The sequence below is a fragment of the Hylobates moloch genome, unplaced genomic scaffold (assembly GCF_009828535.3).
Source record: "Hylobates moloch isolate HMO894 unplaced genomic scaffold, HMol_V3 SCAFFOLD_10, whole genome shotgun sequence".
Lineage (NCBI taxonomy): Eukaryota > Metazoa > Chordata > Mammalia > Primates > Hylobatidae > Hylobates > Hylobates moloch.
The window spans coordinates 17,026,762-17,046,249 of NW_026652285.1; the positions used below are offsets into that span (position 1 = coordinate 17,026,762).

Genomic DNA, 19,488 nt, shown 5'->3' on the forward strand with positions numbered 1-19,488 from the left:
TGATGGAGTAATCCCTTCAGTGTAGCCACCAAGGATGACCACCAAGCCTTTCACAGCTAGGCCCCAGCCTGCTCTAGCCCTTTCTCCTACTTCCCAGCGGGAACTCTGCTCCAGCAGAACCAGTCTTCTCACTGACCCCAGACTAGCTTGCATTTTCCACCGCTGTGCATAAACCACACCCCCCAACTTTGAATGTCTCCACTGAATCATAAAACTTATTTGGGCTAGGGGCAGTTGTTCATGCCTGTAATCCCAGTCCTTTGGGAGGCCAAGGTGGGAGGATCACTTGAGCCCAGGAGTTTGAGACCAGCCTGGACTACATACAGAGATCTCATCTCTACAAAAAAGTAGCCGGGCATGTTAGTGCACACCTGTGGTCCTAGTTATTCAGGAGGTTGAGATGGGAGAATCACTTCAGCCCAGGAAGTCGAGGCTGCAGTGAGCCCTGATCACACCACTGCATCCCAGCCTGGGTGACAGAGTGAGAACCTGTCTCAAAAATTAATTAATTAATTTTTAAAAACATATTCAACTTCGTTTCACCCATCCATTGTGTGAAGATTTCACTGACCTTGCCTCATCCCCAAAAGAAACAATAGCCCACTTCTTCATTATCTCACAGCACTCATTTGACACTAATGACCAGCCTTGGGCTTTAGACACTCCTCATCCCTGTTGTTTATTCACAAATATTTATTGAACATCTACTATGTACCAGCCACTGAGCTAGATTGTGGGTAGATGAGACAGACATGATCTGTGCCTTTGCAAAGTCAACAACTAGTAGAGCAGACAGACAATTAAGCAAGCAATTACACAGACAGGGGAAGCCCAGGGTTCTCTGGGAGCAAAAAGCCAGGTGGGGGATGCAGAGAACAGAAGTGAGAGCAGTGAGGGGAGCCTTGCAAATCCACCCAGACTGCCACTTTCAAAGGTGCCTATGAATTGAGTAGACTATAAGCCTGCCAGCCCTGTATGTGGCTGATTGTCCCCTTGGGCATTTTATTGTTCTCAATTTGTAGGTAATATCAAGGTCTGGTTAGGATGAGCCCCTTGGAGGGCAAGACAGAGGGCACCTGACAGAAGCTCTGCTGTTTCCCAGTTTGGCCCAGACTCTGCCTCAAGCTGCCTAGGAACCCACTGCATAAAGGCTATGTTGACTGCCTTTAGGAGGGAGGGACAGCCCCGGTGCATTGTCATGCCCGTCATGCAGTACAAGCCCATCTTCTGAGCTCAGGGTACAGTGCTGTATTCTGGGACTTGTAGTCTCCATTGGACCCTCTAGGTTAGTTCAGGCCATAGGGAAGGTGATGTGGCAAGTTCCAGGATGGCTTCTCTCCCCCTACTTTATGTGTATAGTGCCCAATCCATCAAGGAGCCCTGTTGCTAAGAGAGTCAGACAAGCCTGCCACCAACCTCCAAATCCCCATGAATCATCCTGGCAATACAAGGTTCATCCCTAGGTCATGACTCACTCCCCTTGCCCAAGCTGCCTAGCCATGAGGGACCAGGAATACTAGAGGAGCTCAGGAATACTTTCAAAGAGGAAAAGAGGAATCTCATGACATTTGCCAGCATTTCCCTAAACTTCCCTCGGCCACACAACCTTCTACCTCTGTGTCCCTTCCCTTCCTCTGTTGGCAACTCTCTTTCTGCCTCCCCTCTTGCACCTTCCTTGCTGGCTTCCTCTCCTCACCCCTGATTCTTTCATCAACTCCTCCTTCTTCCTGCCATCCTTCTGCTACTGCCCTCTTTTTCCTCAGCTTCTCAAAACAACTGTCCAGAAATCCTAGCATCTTCCTAATTCCACACGCCATCTGCCTGCTGCCTGGGATTCTTTACAGCAGTCATCACAGCTCCCCAGAGCCCATAAGAAGAGGGTCTGGAGAGAATCCAACCAGCAGAGTTGGGAGACTCTGGTCAAGAGGACCAAAACACTCTCTAAGGAACTCGAGCAGAAATTTCACCACCTGCTTCCAGGATGAGGTCAAGAAGGACACTGGACAATGACTGGAGTCTGGAAGCTTTGGAGAGCAATCAAGTTCATGTAAAAAGAAACTAAACAAAAAACTGCCCTTCTCCCAGAGGCAATAGGGAGTTCAGCCCTCTTATTCCTCTGCAGGGAATAATAACATCAGCCATAGGATCCTGTCCCATTGTACCCATTAAAGCTCTTCAAGTGAGCCCATCCATGAGCCCCTGCCTTTAAAGAGCAGCCTCAGGATGGCACAGCTGTGACTGCCCCCTTGCTGTCCTGTGACTCACTGGGGCTTCTCAGCCCAAGCACGGCCCTGGAAAGTTATTTTTCCATGCCTTTAATAGTACAGGCTACACCCCTGGGCCTCCTGCAAGTCTCTGTCTAAAACAGCCCTAGGGCACAGTGGCTCACGCCTGTAATCCCAGCACTTTGGGAGGCCGAGGCGGGAGGATCACTTGAGGCCAGGAGTTCAAGACCAGTCTGGGCAACATAATGAGACCTTATCTCTACAAAAAATTTTAAAATTAGCCAGGCTTGGGGGTGCATGCCTGTAGTTCTAGCTACTGGAGAGGCTGAAGTGGGAGGATCTCTTGAGCCCAGGAGTTTGAGTGAGCTATTAATATAATTGTGCCACTGCATTTCCAGCCTAAGCAACAGAGACCCTGTCTCTAAAAACAATAAGAAAATAAAATGAAATAAAACAAAATAACAGCTCTAGGAAACCCTCTCTCATGACTATCCCATTTTCTCCACCAATTCCAGAAACTTGGGCAGAGATGGCATGAAGGGTCTGTATCGACTGTCATTGTGGCTTCTCTGGTCCTGCAGAGGGGCCAAGGCAGAGTCCTGGAGATCCAGGGCTACATGGGGACCCAGGATACTACCTTCAGCTGCCCACAGCTTGGCCCAGGTTGCCTCCTGCCAAGTGAAGAATGTCTCCCCAGGATGCGAGTGCCACTGGCTTTTAACTATAATATCAGGACAATTAAGCTTTTCTGTGAGCACAGTTTGCTGCTGATGCAGCTGCCTGGAGCCCTGGCATTTATTGAGCGCAAAGTAATAATTTATTGTCCTTTGTACACTCAAAAGCCATCTTCATTATCGGCCCAAGACAAAACTGCCACAAGGACACGCGGGCCTCACCAGCTGCCTCACTCTCGGATGTCTTCCCAGGTCACCCTTGACGCCCTCAGGTACCAGGATTGGGTGGAGAGGGGTGGGGAAGGTGTTGCTCTTTCTCATGGAGAATCAGAAGGCTACAGTGAGCTATTAATTGAGGTTCCTTGGCAGGCTGTTAACGGGATAGAGAGTGGCATGCTTGGCTGGGCGTGGGCAGCGCAGAAGGGCAGGGTCCGTGTGCCCACATGAGTAGGGCAGTCGCGGTGGAGCGGGAGCCTGGGCTCCTGCCCCTGGGTCTCTGCGCCTTTGCATGAGACTTTACGGTAAGCCGCTCCTCCCGCGCCCCCGCCCCCAGCCCCGCGCGGCGATCCCCGGCGCCGACGCCAGGCGCTGGCCGTGGTGCTGATTCTGTCAGGCGCTGGCGGCGGCAGCGGCGGTGACGGCGGCGGCCCCGCTCCCTCTCCCCGGACGGATCCGGATCTGCCCCCGCGCCCAAGCCCCACCAAGCCCCCCACCCTCCCGCCGCGGTCCCAGCCCAGGGCGCGGCCGCAACCAGCACCATGCGCCCTGCAGCCCTCCTGCTCCTGCCCTCGCTGCTGGCGCTCCTGGCTCAAGGTAAGGGACCCCGGCGTCCGGCGGCAGGACGGAGGCGGGAGCGGGGCCCCAACGGTGGGAAGGGAGACCTGGTGCCCAGCTTCGGGCATCTGGCTGCCCAGTCCAAGCACCGCGCCCCGCCGGCTGCGCTGCCCCCCGCGCCGGCCAAGCCGGGCGGGGCACGGGCTTCACGGGCGGGAAGCTGCCGCGGCTCCCGCCATTCGCGCCTGGCCGAGACCTCGCCTTTAATCATCTCCCCAGATCTAATGGGATTTCTCTGATGCAATTCATCACGCCACCCACTCCCCGCACACACGCGCTCACCCGCGCGCTACCTCGCCACACTCTAGGCGTCTCAGGGCGCCGGGGCGCGTGCCGGGGGGCGCAAGGCAGTGAGTCGGGACGGTCCAGCTGGCGGCCCGCGGTCCCGCTTCCCCTGCCGCCCGCCAAACTTCGCTCGACTTTGCCGCCGGTTCCAGGGCCTCTCGTGGTCTTACTGAGGGGAGACGGGGCCGGATGGCGGCCGGACCCGGGGTTGGGACCTCGCTCACCTCCCCATGCCCTGGCGCTGCCACGCCAGAGTCGGGACCTAGAGCACAATTCTAGAGAGAAACTCCAAGGGCCTGGACCCCCTATCTGGCTCCTGGCTCTGCCCTCAGCTGCAGCAGCGGAGGTACTGGGATAGAGATTCTGTCCTCCCCAAAGTCCTTTCCTTGTACACACACACACACACACACGCACACACACACGCACACACACACACACACCACTGCCCCGAGTTCTGCCTCCCTCCCGGCCTGCCTTCTTGCCCCGCCCTGGTCCACTCCCCACCTGCGCGGCAGATTCGTCTCTGGAGGACCGGTTCCCCACACCCTGAGAATCTCCGCGCCCTCTCTAGGAGTCTGGTCCCCAACTTCATCGGTCTCGGGTAGAGGGAAGCTTGGCCATGGTGTGAGCGGCAAGGGAGTGTTGGGGAGAGGATAGGGATTCCGTGCCTCGGGGAAGAGTCTTGTCTGGACCTGCCGTCCTGGCTCAAACAAGCTCTCATGGAAGCTACTGGCACCCACGTCCTTCTCCCGCTGCAGTAGGCTGGTAGGGTCGGCAGAAGCGCACTTGGAGTTGAGACCTGCCATCCCTTGCCATATGGTTTGAAGCGCCTGATGTGGAGAAGTGTGAGGGTGGGAGTTTCCAACCTCCCTGCTCGATCTTTCCAGGCCGCTGCCGAGGTCAAGGCAGCGCGGCCAGGGACAGGCTGGGCCCCTGGACGGCAGTTTTCTTCGTCCAGGAAGAAAAACTGTGGCCCCAGAGACGCAGAAGCCTTTTTCTGAGCCTCTAGCTCCACTTGCACACAGCCCAGTGTCCTCACCCCGCCACCGGGCTGCCCATGCTGGATCCTCCGGCAGCGCCCAGAACTTGAAACCGTGTGTTCACGTTTTGGGGAGAGGGGAAGAGTCCTGCAAGCCCCACCCCAGGGATGAAGACCGGGGAGGAGAAGCATGAATCCCTGCCTAGCTGCCTGGGGATGTCCCTAGGAATTCCAAACCTATCTTGGGTCCTGATGGGTCCTGGTGCTGGACAGCTCCCTTGGGGCACAGGGCCTGTGTCTGTCCCCTGGCAGTTAGTCAAGGCCTTGTGTGTGGGTTTGTGGGGCTGAATGTGAGAGTAATCAGGGCCCTGCATGCCTAGAGGAGCCAGTCCCAGTGTGTCTGCACTTCAGGTGGTCCGAATCTTGGGTGAGGGGTCAGCAGTGAATGGGTGTGAGGACTGTGTGAGGCCACTAGTGTGTGGGTGCAGCCTCAGCCAGAGAGCTCCCTGCAGGGCTAGAGTGAGACTGTGGGAACCCAGGAGGAAGGCTGGTGTGGCCAGGAGTCCGACCAGCCCTGATGGGGTTGTGGGTGTGAGTGTTAGGAGGAATCTGCTCACTCTGTGGCCTCAAGTCTGTGTGTCCCTGGGCAGTGTCCCTTCCCAACTATCAGGATCTCCAGTGCCCATGGGGGCACCTGCCCATGGGATATGTAGGGTAGGAGTCTGGCTGTTAGGAAAGACCTTTATTTTCACTCCCCAAGGGAGACGAAGAAGCAGCCCTGAAGTGCCAAGCCTGAGGGTGAGAGGGCTGGGATGTCAGAGCTGGGTGGCCAAAGGCTCCTCTCTCCTCAGCTGGGCTGGAGGTCCCAGCCATTGGGATAGTGAGTCATCTCAGTGGGGAGCAGCGCATTTGGCCATCCCGGGTTCTTGGGCACTTTAGCTTTGTGAAGGCAAGCCTAAAGGAGCAAACACCTCGGGCTATGAGCCTTTTCGGCCGGAGGGGTGCATCCCTCAGCCTTTCAGTCCTGCCACCTCTCTGATGAGGCCCTCAGAGCTTTGCTCATAGGCAGGATGCAGACTGCAGGATGTAGCCAGGCATGGCCCAGATGCCTTGGAAGGCCTGGTATGCCGAGGCTGCAGAGGTAGGGAAAGATCGTGCTGGGCCTGGCCCAAGCTCACAGGCTCAGTCCCCTATTCCTTTCTGCAGCCTCCTAGTCTTGATTGGCGTCAGGCATCGGGGTGCCTTGGGCCACGGGGTATCTTCCCAAGTCGTGTGGGGTGCCTGGGCCATCCAGCCACAGTGGAGGAAGAAGGCGGTGTGGAAGGGGCTGCGTGTGCCGAGCCTGCTGTGTCAGTTTAATGATTTTTAATGAGCAATTACCTTTAGTCATTCTTCTAATTTCTGAATATCAATAAAGTTAATTAAACTCTGCATGTGTGAATGTAGGGAGATTATGAAGGTGGAAGCCGCTGAGACTGGGGTAAGGTTGGGTCTCAGGAATGGAGGCTGCCTCCGTGGCTGTGTGACCTTGGACCTGCTGCTCCACCTCTCTGAGCTCCACTTGAGAATGTGGTGATAGAGGGGGCCTGGGGATGGCAAGTCTGGGTTACTCACTCTGCCAAGAACTGAGGGATGATGTCTGGAAGGGAAGGTCTGGAGGAGAAAAGACAGGAAGGACGACTCAGCTTCCAGGAACCCTAGTGCTGCAAGGGTTAACAAACCAGGGCTGCCTTAACCTAAAATGGTAATTGCTGCTTCCTGCAGACTCCTTGGTAGGTGCTGGATTCTAACAGCACATCCCTGAGTCTGGGGGCTGCTGCTGAAACCGATACTAGGTCCTGTTCCTTGTCCCCAGCCTGGCACTTCGGGATCAGGAAGTGGTACTGGGGACAAGGCCCCATGGGAGACAGTCCAGATTCTGTTCAGAACCCCAGAGGTTGACATGGCAGGTAGGAGCACACCCCTACCCACCGGCCCCGGGCTTCTGAGGAGGCTGGAGGACCCAGAGACTGCCATGGACAGGAGAAGCCTGAATTGGCTTTTTGCTCCTCATAGGTCTAAGCTTGGCAGGCCCTGGCGGCCATCCCGGCCTCCTCAGCAGGGTGGCAGCTTAAAATGCCTTGGGGACACTGTGGGGCACTAATGGAGATCAAGGAGACACAAGGGCTGGGCTTAATTAGAAACCGAGCTTCCATTCCCCACCAGTACTACCATGCCTGCCTAAATATGGGGAGCATATCAGAAAGCCTGCTTCCATCCATCCAGTTCCAGGCCCTCCATCCATCCAGTTCCAGGCCCTCCAGCTTCCTGTGCTCTTTGTCCCCACCTATCCTAGCCCTATTAAGCCCCATCTTCCGGGCTGGGATCAGCTCAGGAATGCTGTGCCCCCACCTGGGCAGAGCTGTCAGGGCTCAGCACTCCACCAACCCCACCCTTACCCCCACCAAAAAAAAAAAAAGAAGAAAGAGAGTGCAGAAAAGGGCCTATTAGGCAGGGGTTACATTAGTAAAGGGACTTCTCAGCCCAGGTGGTTAAGAGCCCAGGTTCCCATGTGATCTCCCGTATACCCCTGTCTTCTCTGGGCCTCCACTCTCTGGAGCCTTCAATGGAAGTTGCCATGCCTTATAGCGCAGGAGAGCCTCAAAGTTCTTGTCAAGTCATGCAGATTTCTGGGTCCCCAGCTTACTGGCCTATTCTCAGGGAGGAGGAGCCAGGTTCTATACGGAAGAGAAGAGGTTTCCGGCAGAGACTATGCTGCCAGCACTGGTCTGCAGCTGGGTGGTGGGAAGCAGGCACTAGGAGGTCTCCAAGACCAATTCCAACAGGAAGTGGCAATTCCAGGAAGCTGACCCACCCAGCCAGGCCAAAGGAGTTTTAGCTTCAGTTTTCCAAATTAGCCAAGTCAAATGAACCAAGTTCTCAACAGCTTCTGGGCTCTTATCAGCCTTCCTGCCTGAAATTCCTTTCCCCTCCCAGACCAATCCGGCTCACTCTACCTCATGCTTCAAGTATTAGCTTAGCTAACACTTCCTGTAATTCTTCAGTACATATTTAAGGGGCATCTACTCTATAGTTCCTCAGAGGAGCCAGGCCTGTCCTCCAGCCTGGGTCAGAGGACTCTTCTGGGTGAGAGGACTCTCTCATCATCCCTTGGCTTCCCCCATCCAGGTCCCCATCTTGCTGGGTCACAAGTCCTTGGTTGCTTGATGCTCCAGCAGCAAAACTAAACTCAGCAAAGGTGATCTCAAGTCTGTTTTGTTCAACCACTATGTCTTGGGGAAGCTCTAGAATTCCTGTTTGGGAGAAGTTTAGGGTCAGCTGCTTGGTTAGAAAGGGGAGGCGGGCCTATGGCAGCTGGGACCGAATCTTGAAGCTGAGTTTGCGTAGCAAGCATGCTATTTTTACATAGATTGTATGTTAGAATTTTTTTCCTTTCCTAACAGTTGGCCAATTATCCCAACTGTAAATTACAGCCTTTACTTCGTTTTTTCCTTCTACAAATTAAGCTGTCACGCCATCAGCCTGAGGTGGCTCGGGGGTAGGGTGCTGATGGCCATTCTGAATGGGCTAAAGCCTCTCCCCAGTCGCCCCTTAATGCCACCACTGCTTGTGTCCCCAGTGGCACAAAGCCTAGCACATGGCAGACATTAAATACATGTTGAATAAATTAATGAGAGTTGCACAGGTGGATACTGGCAGAGGTAAAGCCCAGGATTCCTGACCCCCCCCCATAACAGCCACCCTAAGCACCCACCCACTACCCCTAATGGCTGAGAAGGATGCCTCGAAGGGACTTGGCTGGCACTAAGAGGTAAGGGAAGGATGAATCCATGTCATCTGGCTCCATAGCCCTGTCATCCATCTCCCAGCTTCAGACACTGTCACATAGCTTGCAGGGACCAACATGAATCTTTGAGAGCAGCTCTGAGCCTACATGCCCTTTAGTGGAGAGGTGGAGGCCTACAAATCATCCAGAACCACAGTAATTCAGGTCCACAGCTCCTAAAAGAGCAGGCCCTGGGGTATATCTACCCATCCATCCATCATTCATTCATTCATTCCATAGACATATATTGAGGCATGAGGCCTGGCCCAGAATCCCTAGGGGCCCAGCCTTCACTGGTCAAGCCTTTCACATGACTTTCTATTTAGTACTTGCTGTAAGATATTAGTTGTTCTCATTTTACACATGGAAAAACTGAGTTTTGAAGAGATTAAGTCACTTACCCTGAGGCTGCACAGCCAGTAAGTAGTAAGGCTACTCCAAAGTATCTGCCCATTTCACAAAACCTGGCTTCAGCTAGCACTGTGTCCACTTTCCCGGCATAGGGGAGAGCTTCACTACAGGCAGATGGGCGCCCAGGAGAGTATCACTATCCAAATAATAGCAACAACAATAATAGCAAACATTTATATGGTACCAACTACGTGCCAGGCACTGTACAAAGTGCTCTGTATACATTAGCTCATTTAGTTCTCTTATCATCTCTGTGAGATAGAAGTTATCATCTGCCTTTTATTAATCAAGTTGAAACCCATGTTGTCCGACAGACTCAAGACATAAGCAGCCCCTCACTTTCTTCTAGCACATTTCTGGTGATGACAGGTGCTTCTCAGTCATTAGTGGCAAAGGAATAAACATCCTTTCCAGTATTTGGAGGTCAGGAAAGAGCGAGGGGCTGGGAGTCAGGTGAACTATGGTCCCTGAAGTCTTGGGCCAGAGCAGAGTGATGTGGGGTGGCTGTTACTCTTCAATCCTTTGAGGGCTTTGTGAATGAGAGGACCAGTCACTGCTGTCCTGGCATCCTGGGCTTCCCTACCTCTCCCCTTCAGCCTCCACTGAGGCCCAGCCCCCAGATGGGAAGGCCCAACCCTGCGCCAGCTTCCTTCCACCTGCCTACCTGCTGTGGAAACCACCGCCAGACCCGTCGGGGGAGGATCAATGCTGCAGCCGCAGGCAGAGTGTTGTTGGCCATTGATTGTTGGGATTTCTCCGCGGGCTCCAGAGCAAACAAACCTGCGGCTTCTCCAACAACAATCCACAAACCTGCCAATTCTCCAACAACAATCCGGGTCTCCGGGTCTCAGGCTGCAGAGCCTGCAGCCTTGCTGGCAGGCAGTCTGGCAGGAAAGGAGGGGGTGGGGTGGGAAGTCCTGGCTGGGCCCATCTGGAACAAGGGGCTCTGCCAGGAGATGAGCAGGGACTGAATGAAGGGGGGCAGTGGGGAGATGCCGTGAGGATGCTAGGGTGAATCCTAGACCCTGTGCATGCCCTGTTTCACTCATCCCCTACAGTTTTGCTCAGCCATTTTTTCATACCTGGAATGCCATCCTGGGTCCTTCTGCTTATTTCAATTCTCCCGTCCCCTCTTTTCCTGATCACTCAGCCCAGATGGCTCTCTCTGTTTCCCAAACACCAACAGAACTTAGCCTGTCCATCCTCCATCCATCCATCCATCCATTCTCCATTCAGCAACCCTCTATTCAACAGCTACCAGGTGCTTTGATCAGCAGGAATACAACATAGTCCCTCCCCTTAAGGAACTCAGTTTAGAGGAGAGCTGCCTTTTTAATAAGCTCAGTTGTGACTATCTCTCCAGTTAGATTTTAATAGAAAGAGATACAGATGAAATGACAAACGGCACCTATATGATCCAACTACTCTGGCCTCCAGAAGGACAGGAGACTCCTGGCCAGGGACTGCTCAAGGCCTCAGTTTCTCATTTGTAACAAAAGAGTTTTCCTCTGGGTCTGTGAGGACCCAGCAAGCCTCTGGGGTCCCTGGGCCAATCCATGATGGGTGCCCTTCATGACAACCCTTCCTATCTCTGGCGGGTCAAGTGTGCCCCTGAAGAGCAGGTACAGGGCCTCTCCTGCCACTGGACAGCTCTGGCTACTGGAGGGGTGAGGGGCACTTCTGGTTTCTTCCCAGTCACCACCCCCCTGATTTCCTTTGATCCTGATGCTGTTCCATTAAAGAGCTGGAAAAAGGACAGACATCATGAATTTGTGGTGGGGAAAGAAGGGGGAGACCCGCTGCTTGGATTCTGCAGCACCAAATCGCATGTGCTGCAGAATCTTTCCTCACCATGCCCTCCTTCCCATGACCTCCCCCCCTACCCCTGGGTCCCTAGGGCCCAGCCAGAACCTTGACACTGTGGCATTAACCTTGGCATCTCTCTCAGTCTCTCCGTCCCCCCTCCCAACAGGCTGTTCTCTCTACCCTCAAGCCCCTCCCTCTAACTGGTCGTGAGTCTGGGAGGACAGAACTTGGGTTTACTGTGACAAGTGCCTAAACCACTGAGCGCCCCCCACGTTCATGTGCACACTGGTTTACCCCTTTTTGCTCATGGATCCTTGTTAAAGACACCAAAGCGGACCCTTCTCCCGCCAACTTCCAGCCCCATCCCTCCTCCCTCCTCATAGCTTCTCCTTCCCTCCCTCCCTCTCTCCTTCCCTCCCTCCCTCCCTCCCAGCTCAGCAGCTGAGTGCCAACTCCTTTGTCCCCCAGGCAGCCACCTGCTGAGTGTCTGGCCTGGGTCCCACCAGCCAGCAGGTGCCTAAGGAGTCCCAGAGCCTGGGGTTGGGGGCAGGGAGGCATCAGGCAGTGTGGGGAGCCAAGTTGTGCTCAGGGAGGAGGGGGGAGTCCTAAAGGAAGAACATAAGAGGAAGAAGGCTGGTCAGGGAGTCAGGACTGCAGGGTTTACACCCAGTGCTGGGTTTTGCTGGCTGTGTGACCTTGGGCAAGTTGTGTCACACCCCTATGCCTCAGTTTCCTTGAGAATTCATGATGTCTGTCCCTGCCCCACCTCTTTTGTAGAGCAGCATGAAGATCAAAGCAAATCGGGGTAGGGGGGGTGGGTGGTGACTGGGAAGAAACCACAAGACCCCTTGAGAGGAGGCCCCTCCAACAGCCAGAGCTGTCCATCACCAGGAGAGGCTGATTTGTCAGGCATCTCTGGAGGGGCTGAATCATACAACCCAGGAGTCCGGAGCTGGACCGCTGAGGCAGCGGTGGGGGTGAGCGCCAGCTGGTTTGGGTCTGTCCAAGAAGGTGCGACTAGCAATGCAGAGGGACCAAGTGCAGGGTGCTTCTAAGGCCTTCACCCTGGCTTGCTGCTCTGCTGGACATTGTCTTCGGCATCATTTACATCTAGCAAAGAGATATGCTGGTGATTTGAAACGTCTGGTCCAGCAGCTGCAGGCCCCCTCCTGTCATGAAGCCCTATTTTCTGGCTGGTTAGAGGAAAGGTAAGACGTGGAGTCAACTTTTGTGGACCAAAGAGCCCCTGGCAAAGGGGGCATCTCCGGGCAAAGGTGTGAAGGTGGGATCAAACAACTCATGCCCGAGAGTGGTCATCCATGCATTTACTTCTCTAGATCCCCTTGGCCCCCTTCCCTCAATTCCCACCCATCTCCTGGCAGAGCCCCAGTCCTGCCCTACTGGGTCCAATCACTCCTCTCCCATGCCTCCCTCTGCCTGCCAGCCAGGCTAGAAAGAGCCTGTTGCTCAGGTCGAGTGATGCTCCTGAGCCGACGCCACTTGTTGGTGCCCTAACTCTGGTCTGTGCTGTAACTCTATCCCCGATGCTGCCTCTGGTGACCCTTGGTCCTTCCCTACCCTGAGCCACACACACAGGAGACTGAAAGAGACAAGGGAGGAGGGCTTAGCCCTGTCAACTCAAGGTGTCCACACACCCAGCCCTGCAGGGTCCTTGGAGGTCAAAACAAGGTGGGGGCAAGGGACAGGCCTGAGAGGCTGGGGGCTGTGCAGCTGGGCCCATCTGGTGTTCCTGAGGTTCTGGGGAGAGGAAGCCCCACATGCGCTGGTAGCCATGTCTACGTGCATTTCTGCCTGGCTTGTTCACCTGTCCTTGAGTATCTGTGTTCACATGTCCCAGCATGTCTGTGCCCCTCTGTCCCTGCATCCTAGGACTGTGGCCTGGGTGTAAGGTACACCAGGCCCCAGCTCAGGCTGGTCTCTCTCCCTCCTTGCAGCCCACTCCAGTCTCTTCCTCCCCAATCTTGGGCTCCACTGACCCCTCAAGGAGACTCATAGTTGGAGCTGCTGCAGCTATTTTTAGCAGCTCTGTACCCCTCCCCTCCCCTACTCAGGTTTGCTGGGGAAGTGAAGGGCCAGGCCAGCCTCATGGGCTGGAGTGCTGGGCAGGCGGGGCCCCTTCCTCTCAGGCCCACAAGGCCTTGGAGAGCAAAAGGTGCCTGGGATAGCCCACAGGTGCAGGGCCCACACCCTGGGGCAGGTGAAGCTCATTCCACCTGCCTGGGGATGGGAGAGGTCCCACGATGACCTCCCTCTGCCCCCACAACCTCGCTAAGTCCCTAAGGGCAGAGCCCAGGCCTCTAGTGACTCCTCCCTAGGCCATTTGGAAATAAGGCTGGAGCTAATTAGCTGGGTCTGGTGGCTGGGATTACAGGCACCTGCTGTAGTCCCAGCCACTCGGGAGACTGAGGCAGGAGAATGGCGTGAACCCGGGAGGCGGAGCTTGCAGTGAGCCGAGATCTTGCCAGTGCACTCCAGCCTGGGCAACAGAGACTCTATCTCCAAAAACAAAAAGGAAATAAGGCTGGAGCTTCTGTGTCTCCCACACAGAGGCTGGGAGAGGCAGAAAGGAGCTCAAAGTGTCAGGATGTGGAGAGGAGGGAGGCACGCCTGGAGGAGGTGGCCCACCCAGGGACCTCCAGTACTGTCCTTGCACTCTCCAGCGGGGCTTCAGGCCCCTACTACAGCTCAACTCTGCCAAAAGGCCACCATTAGAGCTCATTGCCTTCCACACCCTTGAGCCTTCACCCTGGATCCCACCACCACCAGCTGCAGCTGCTCTGGAAACTGGTACCAGCTGGGAGAAGGTATGGTAGGGCAGTTCAAGGGGTCTGAACTGAGAGACCAAGGAGGGAGTCCTCTGGTCACAGGCCATCTTTGCTTTCAAAGTCTTTTGTTCCTGCATCTGTCCTTCTGTCTGTCTCTTGAGCTCAGCAGGACAAGGATGCCCCAGGGTCTGCCTCCCAGGCCCAGCTAGACCACCTCCCACAGGTCATGTCAGCTCTCAGACCCTGTTTCTCCACCTGTGGGATGGAGAGGATTAATCAGATGGTGTAGATGATGGGGGAGCATGGAGTCTAGCACACAGCAGCTGCCCAGAAACCTTAGCACTCTCTCCAGGCCCTCTTCTCACACCTCCATCCCCAACTCCTATTCCTCACCTAATGCACCACCCCCCAACATACATGCACACACACAGAGACACACACACAAATATGCTCACACACCTACATACATACACATGTGCACACACAGACACACAAACACATACACACAGCCTAGCCCTGCAGATGCTCAGCAGAGGGAGAGGAGGAGACAGGCTCCAGCACACACAAAAGAAAAGTGACAAGTCGGCCGGGCGCGGTGGCTCACACCTGTAATCCAAGCACTTTGGGAGGCCAAGGCAGGTGGATCATGAGGTCAGGAGATCGAGACCATCCTGGCTAACACAGTGAAACCCTGTCTCTACTACAAAATACAAAAAGTTAGCCGGGCATGGTGGTGGGTGCCTGTAGTCCCAGCTACTCGGGAGGGTGAGGCAGGAGAATGGCGTGAACCCTGGAGGTGGAGCTTGCATGAGTCAAGATCACGCCACTGCACTCCAGCCTGGGCAACAGAGTGAGACTCTGTCTCAAAAAAAAAAAAAAGAAAAGAAAAGTAGCAAATCAACAGAACACAGTCGCCCACCATGCCAAGCCCCCTCCTCCTCTACCCCTGCGCACCCAGAGGCTCCATCAGCCCCCAGAGTTGAGCACCAATAATAAAGGGTCAGTGACTATGTCCTACCCACCCAAAAGACTCTCTAAAAAGTCAGTAACCGGGCCAGACACGGTGGCTCACGCCTGTAATCCCAGCACTTTGGGAGGCCGAGGCAGGCAGATCACAAGGTCAGGAGATGAGACCATCCTGGCTAACACGGCGAAGCCCCATCTCTACTGAAAAATACAAAAAATTAGCCAGGGGCAGTGACGGGCGCCTGTAGTCCCAGGACTTTGGGAGGCTGAGGCGGACAGATCATGAGGTCAAGAGATCGAGACCATCCTGGCTAACACGGTGAAACCCTGTCTCTAATAAAAATACAATAATTAGCCAGGCACTATGGCAGGCACCTGTACTCCCAGCTACTCGGGAGGCTGAGGCAAGACAATCGCTTGAACCCGGGCGGCAGAGGTTGCAGTGAGCCAAGATTACGCCACTGTACTCCAGCCTGGGCGACAGAGTGAGATTCCGTCTCAAAAAAGGAAAAAAAAAAAGTCAGTAACCAAGTACTGTATGAAAAACCGGCCAGGCCCAGAGAGGCCGGGCAAACCCAAGGTCACATAGCCTGTCAGTGGCAGAGCTCCCTCCATGCTCGAGGCCTTCTAATAAGGCCTCACCAGGCTCCTCAGCTTCCACAGCTAAGAACAGACACGCTAGGGACCTCCAGGGTAGGAAGTGGCCAGGGCTCACCTCAGCATCAGGGTAGCCCAGGGGTCTGGGCTTAGGGCCCCTCCATCTACAGCCAAGCTCTCCAACTTCATCTCCTCCCAGATGCAGCAGACAAAAGTAACCACGGGGCAAAGGTCACAAAGTCAGGGAGGTAACTTTGGTCCTGATGCACAAAACAAGCCCCTTCATCTGACCCAAAGCCCACAGAGACTTGGGGCTGCCGGGCTGGTGATTCAGCTCAGAAGTGGACACGTGTGCTGGAACAGCCTCAGTGGTGTTGCCCTTTGAACCTCAGAGTAGAGGCTGGGAGGGGGCAGTAGTCCAGAGATGCTGGCCTGCGGCCCAGGAAGGAACCTACTCTCCGGCCCTGGCACCTCATGGCCTTGTCTTGCTGGGCTCCATGGCTAGGAAGGACTGTCTTTGGTGGGTATGTGGAGTGAGGCAGTAGGGCAAAGGATGGAGGGGATGCTATTCCTTCCTAGATCAACCCCTGTCCCCCAACTTCACCACTGCGCTGGGCAGAGCTGACCCTGGTACTGGCTCCAGGGAGAATGCAGTTCCTGCCTCCACATCCTTCCTTGTCCCAGCTGACACCTCCAAGATTTTCCATTCAGAGAAATATGGTCTCTGCTGCTGATATGGTGGTGGTAGAAGTGGCTGGCACAGGGAGAAGTGAGCCGAGCACCCAGCTCAGGGCCACGTACTTCTGCCCACTTGCTCCACACCCCCACCTTGGGGCCAGTGGGTAGCTCCTCATTCTCTGCCTCCTAATATAGCAGGTAGGAGAAGGGGCCTGGGGCTAGCAGATGGACAGAAGGAGCTGATGGACAGAAACCCCTCCAAGGAGAGAACGAAGCCCAGTCCCCAGCTCCAGCCCTACCTAGGACTCTGCCCTGGCCATACTCCTGGGAGTTGGCATAAGCAGGGTGAGGTACAGCAGATTGATTATTTATCAGACTGGTGAGGGGGTGATGCCAAGAAGACCATTCCTTCCATCCTACCCCAGGGGCTGGGGTCAACTCCTGCCCCTACCTCAAGGTCAGTCCCTCCCTCTCACCTAACCCCCACTCCAGGCCCCCAGCTCCAGTGCCACCTGCCCAGTCTGAGGAACTGTGGGCAGGCAGGGCTGGGGTCCCCAGGGCCAGCAGGCAAACAGGAGAGGGGAACACAGGGCTGCAGGGGAAGGTGTAGAGCGCAGCAGGTGATGCAGGAGCAGAGGCCTCATTCATCACCTCTTCAGCCCCCAGCTCTGCAGTGGCGAGACCATATTAGACTGTAAACTGGAAATCAGAGAACGTGGCAGTTAGCTGGGAGCTCCCTCTCCCCTGGGCCCCTGGTCACAGCCTCATGGGAGGGAGGGGACACTGGAGGAGAGAGGACTGGCCCAGCCACAGCCCCGACTAGTCTCTCCCTCCCCCACACACCCAGAGCCTGAGACGCTGTCCAGGACAGATAGCCCTGGGGCGGGTCAGGTCAGGGCCCAAGGAGAGGGCAGAGTGAAAAGGAGGGGCACAACCCAGCCACCTTGGAGAGAAATATATCCCTTCTTTTGTGGGGTAAGTCCTTTCTGGGCTTGGGGACTGCTTGAAGCCAGGTCCCAGGGTGTGGCATCCTTGGGCAGGGACACATGGTAGTGACTTGTGGCGCAGGCATGTATTTGGACCTGCACATGCACATGCACTTGAACACACACAGACACACCCGGTCTCATGCACACACATACGCCCACACACACACGCACGTGCACACATGCTCACACAAAGCAGCAGCCAAGGCAGTAGACATTTTCATCCCAGACTATGGAACAGGCAGACTCAGTTCAAACTCTTTGTCACTTTCCTCTGTGTGAACTAGGAGGATTCACTTTGCCTCTCAGCCTTAGTTTCTTCATAGGCCAAGCATAAACTATTGATTCCAAGCACAAAGGGCTGCCACTCTAGGTGGAAGACAGCTCTTTGTGAAGTGCATGGCTGGCCCATAGCAGGTGCTCAGTAAATGTGAGTGCCTCTCCTGTGCCCGAGGCCAGGCAGCTGCTCTGGGGTAGTAGCCAGGCCAGATACTCTGCCCTCCGTGCTGCTGGCTGGGCAGTGAGGCAGGGGCAAGCCAACAGAGCGCAGCAAACGTTCCCCTGGAACACACATGTGAGGGCAAAGTACGAGGCTAAGCGTTCCTGGCTGTCCTCCACCCATAAAATCCTCCTAAACTGGCTCTGTCTGAGCTTCCAGAATTGCCTATCATACATCCAACCCTCAAAGCACCAGCACGCGGCCAAGGTTGGGAAGCAAATCTCATAGGTGGATGACAAGAATCCTCCCTGAGGAATGAGTGGCTGCTACACCCAGTTCCCCGAGGCCTTTCTGAAAAACTCGAAGAAGTCCAGGGCTCCTTGTCATCTCTCCCTGCCAATCCCAGTTTTCCCAGACCCAAAAGGAGGGGAGCAGGCACCCCATCTTAACTCTTTTCCAGGAGTCCCACCCTGGGCTCTTCCTCACTGAGAGGTGGTGAATACTGTAAGGCTGAGAAGTCAGGTAGGGATATGCACTTTCCATTATGGTAGCCACTGACCACATGTGGCTATTTAAATGTAAACTGGCCGGGCGTTGTGACTCATACCTGTAATCCCAGCACTTTGGGAGGCTGAGGCAGGCCGATCACCTGAGGTCGGGAGTTCGAGACCAGCCTGGCCAACATGGTGAAACCCTGTCTCTACTAAAAATACCAAAAATTAGCCAGGTGTAGTGGCGGGCGCCTGCAATCCCAGCTACTCAGGAGGCTGAGGCAGGAGAATCGCTTGAACCCAGGAGGCAGAGGTTGCAGTGAGCCAAGATCGTGCCATTGCACTCCAGCCTCAGTGACAGAGCGAGATTCCGTCTCAATAAATAAATAAATGGAGGCTGGGAGCAGTGGCTCATGCCTGTAATCCTAGCATTTTGGGAGGCCAAGACAGGTAGATCACCTGAGGTCAGGAGTTTGAGATCAGCCTGGCCAACACAGCGAAACCTCATCCCTACTAAAATACAAAAATTAGCTGGCCATAGTGGCACACGCCTGTAGTCCCAGCTACTTGGGAGGCTGAGGCAGGAAAATTCCTTGAATCCAGGAGGCAGAGGTTGCAGTGAGACGAGATCATGCCACTGCACTCCAACCTGAGTGACAGAGTGAGACTGTCTCAAAAAAAAAATTTTTTTTAATAAATAAATAAATGGGAGACCAGAGTTTTATTACTACTCAAATCAGCCTCCCCGAATATTCAGAGGCTAGGGTTTTGGTGTTTTTTTGTTTTTTTACTTTTATTATTATTATTATTATTATTTGGAAGTCGTCTTTCAAGCCTGAAGGAGGCTAGGGTTTTTTTATAGCTGGGGGATGGGGAATGGGTGCTGCTGATTGGTTGGGGATGAAATCATAGGAGTCTGGAAAATGGTCCTCCTACACTGAGTCCACTTCTGGGTGGGGGCCACAGGACCCGGGAGTCATGAGTCTTGAGCCAGGTGGAGGCATCTTGCCAACAGAAATGCGAAAGTCTTGCCAGGCACAGTGGCTCACACCTGTAATCCCAGCACTTTGGGAGGCTGAGGTGGGCAGACTGCTTGAGTTCAGGAGTTCTAGACCAGCCTGGGCAACAGGGTGAAACCCCATCTCTACTAAAAGTACAAAAAACTGTCTGGGTGTGGGGTCACATGCTTGTAATCCCAGCTACTTAGGAGGCTGAGGTGGGAGAATCACTTAAGCCTGGGAGGTCAAGGCTGCAGCAAGCCAAGACCATGCCACTGCACTCCAGCCTGGGTGACAGAGTAAAGAAAAAAAGAAATGCAAAAGTTTGAAAAGACATCTCAAAAAGGCAATCATAGGTTCTACCATAGTGATGTTATTTACAGGAGTAATTGGGAAAGTTGCAAATCTTGTGACTTCCAGAATAACGGCTGCTAACTATGCCTACATCTCAGCAGAATTCAGGCCCCTCTCATCCTCCAAACCTGGTGGTCTTTCATTTTTTTTTTT

General features: G+C 54.6%; 2 protein-coding genes across 4 annotated transcripts in view; one reads left to right on the forward strand and one right to left on the reverse strand.

Annotated features, from left to right (window-relative positions):
* Positions 1-19,488, reverse strand: part of PIPOX (pipecolic acid and sarcosine oxidase) — a 105,723-nt gene that overhangs the window by 48,329 nt on the left and 37,906 nt on the right. The window contains exon 1 of one of the 2 annotated variants that reach the window (XM_032163160.2): positions 15,508-15,662. The exons of the other annotated variant lie outside the window; for it this stretch is intronic. Within the exon in view, the coding sequence (XP_032019051.1) occupies positions 15,508-15,578 (71 nt within the window). The 5' untranslated portion in view covers positions 15,579-15,662. Of the gene's footprint in view, positions 1-15,507; positions 15,663-19,488 lie in introns of those variants that run through there. 2 annotated transcript variants of the gene reach the window in all.
* Positions 3,477-19,488, forward strand: part of SEZ6 (seizure related 6 homolog) — a 51,256-nt gene continuing 35,244 nt past the window's right edge. For both annotated transcript variants that reach the window (XM_032163154.2, XM_032163155.2), the window contains exon 1: positions 3,477-3,712. In XM_032163154.2, coding sequence (XP_032019045.1) covers positions 3,658-3,712 — 55 coding nt within the window. In that variant the 5' untranslated portion in view covers positions 3,477-3,657. The remainder of the gene's footprint in view (positions 3,713-19,488) is intronic.